The following is a 1,526-nucleotide window of genomic DNA, read 5'->3' on the forward strand; positions in this document are numbered from 1 at the left end:
TCATTTTCTTTTATATTTTCATTTTCTTTTATATTTTCATTTTCTTTTATATTTCAATTTTCTTAATTTCTGTAAATACCTTTTCCAATTTAATCATTAATTTATGTTATTAAATAATTATATCATAAAATTATATGGATTATCCTAGTTTAATTTAGTTAATATGGTTACGTCCATGATTTGATTTATACTTTATTTCAGGCGCGTTCATCGGTTCAACATCTACTTTCTTAATTTCAAATTTAGTATTTTTCCGTTTTCCAGTTTTACTTGTTGTCATATATATATATATATAGATATATCCAAATTTAATCGATAAGAACACATTAGTAGAAAAGAAGGGAAAAAACATGGGTGTCTTCAGCCATGTCCAATTTTCCCTTTGTTGTGTTCTTTTCTTCGGTGTCGTTCTTTCGCATGCAGACACAACGTCCCAAAACGACACTGTATCGACTGTCTGCCCCCAAACCAAAAACCCATCTTTATGCCGGCAATTGTTGAAACCTGTGAGAAAATTAAATGCCATAAAGATGGCCGATCACATGCTCCACCTTGCACATACGAGCGCTGTCGAATGTCGCCGCCGCGCACAACAGCTCGAGGCAGAAGAGACAGCTAATCTAAAGCTTAAGAAACGATATTCAGAATGCTCAGAATCCATAGACTCTTCGGTGAACGCCATAGAGTTTGGCAAACAATACTTGGCCCTTGGTGGCTATATTGTCGTCACAGTTCAAGTCATCGGTGCCACGAACGATGTTGACCAATGTCTAGATACCTTCAATCAGCCGCCGCCAGAACCGTCGTCACTACCAAGGAACGTCAAGAATCTTAGAGATATTTGTGACATTGCCTCATATGTGGCGCATACTCTCGCCCGAGATGATTACTGAACTCATTATTCCAAATGATCAAATAATAGAGATTCAAAACTCTATTATTATAAAACAAAGAGAAAAAAATTGTATGAATTCAAAGACGACAATAATGATTATTTTTTTAAATGCTTATTTTAGAAAGAAAAAAAAAAAAGACAACATTCTTATCGCATTTTAAAATCGTGAGGCAGACGACAATACGTAACGGGCCAAAACGAACAATATCTGCTAGCAGTGAGCTTGGACTGTTATAAATAGTATCAGAACCAGACATCAGACGGTGTGCCAGCGAGGACGCTATCTCCAAGGAGGTGGATTGTGAAATCCCACATCGGTTGGAGAGTGGAACGGAACATTCCTTATAAGGGTGTGGAAATGTTTCCTTAGCAGACGTGTTTTAAACCGTTAGGTTGATGCGAAACATTCCATATAAGGGTGTAGAAACCTCTTCTTAGCAGGTACGTTTTAAAACCGTGAGGCTGACGATGACACGTAATGAAGCAAAACGAACAATACCTGCTAGTGATGAGCTTGAGCTATTGCATACATATACGCACAATGATACTTAATGAGCCAAAGTTGACAATATCTGCTAGCATATATATATATATATATATATATATATATATATATATATATATATATATA

General features: G+C 35.8%; 1 protein-coding gene across 1 annotated transcript; it reads left to right on the plus strand.

The window, feature by feature from the left end:
- Positions 1 to 530: 530 nt before the first annotated feature.
- On the plus strand, positions 531 to 893 carry LOC111786823 (pectinesterase inhibitor-like). The gene has a single exon (XM_023667043.1). It carries the CDS (start codon positions 531 to 533, stop codon positions 891 to 893), a length of 363 nt encoding a protein of 120 aa, XP_023522811.1.
- The last annotated feature ends 633 nt before the right edge of the window (positions 894 to 1,526 follow it).

Source organism: Cucurbita pepo, unplaced genomic scaffold (assembly GCF_002806865.2).
Source record: "Cucurbita pepo subsp. pepo cultivar mu-cu-16 unplaced genomic scaffold, ASM280686v2 Cp4.1_scaffold002916, whole genome shotgun sequence".
Lineage (NCBI taxonomy): Eukaryota > Viridiplantae > Streptophyta > Magnoliopsida > Cucurbitales > Cucurbitaceae > Cucurbita > Cucurbita pepo.

Bases quoted from the DNA above. Each gene is read 5' to 3' on its own strand.
- LOC111786823 (XM_023667043.1), top strand. From the start codon at position 531: ATGGCCGATCACATGCTCCACCTTGCACATACGAGCGCTGTCGAATGT.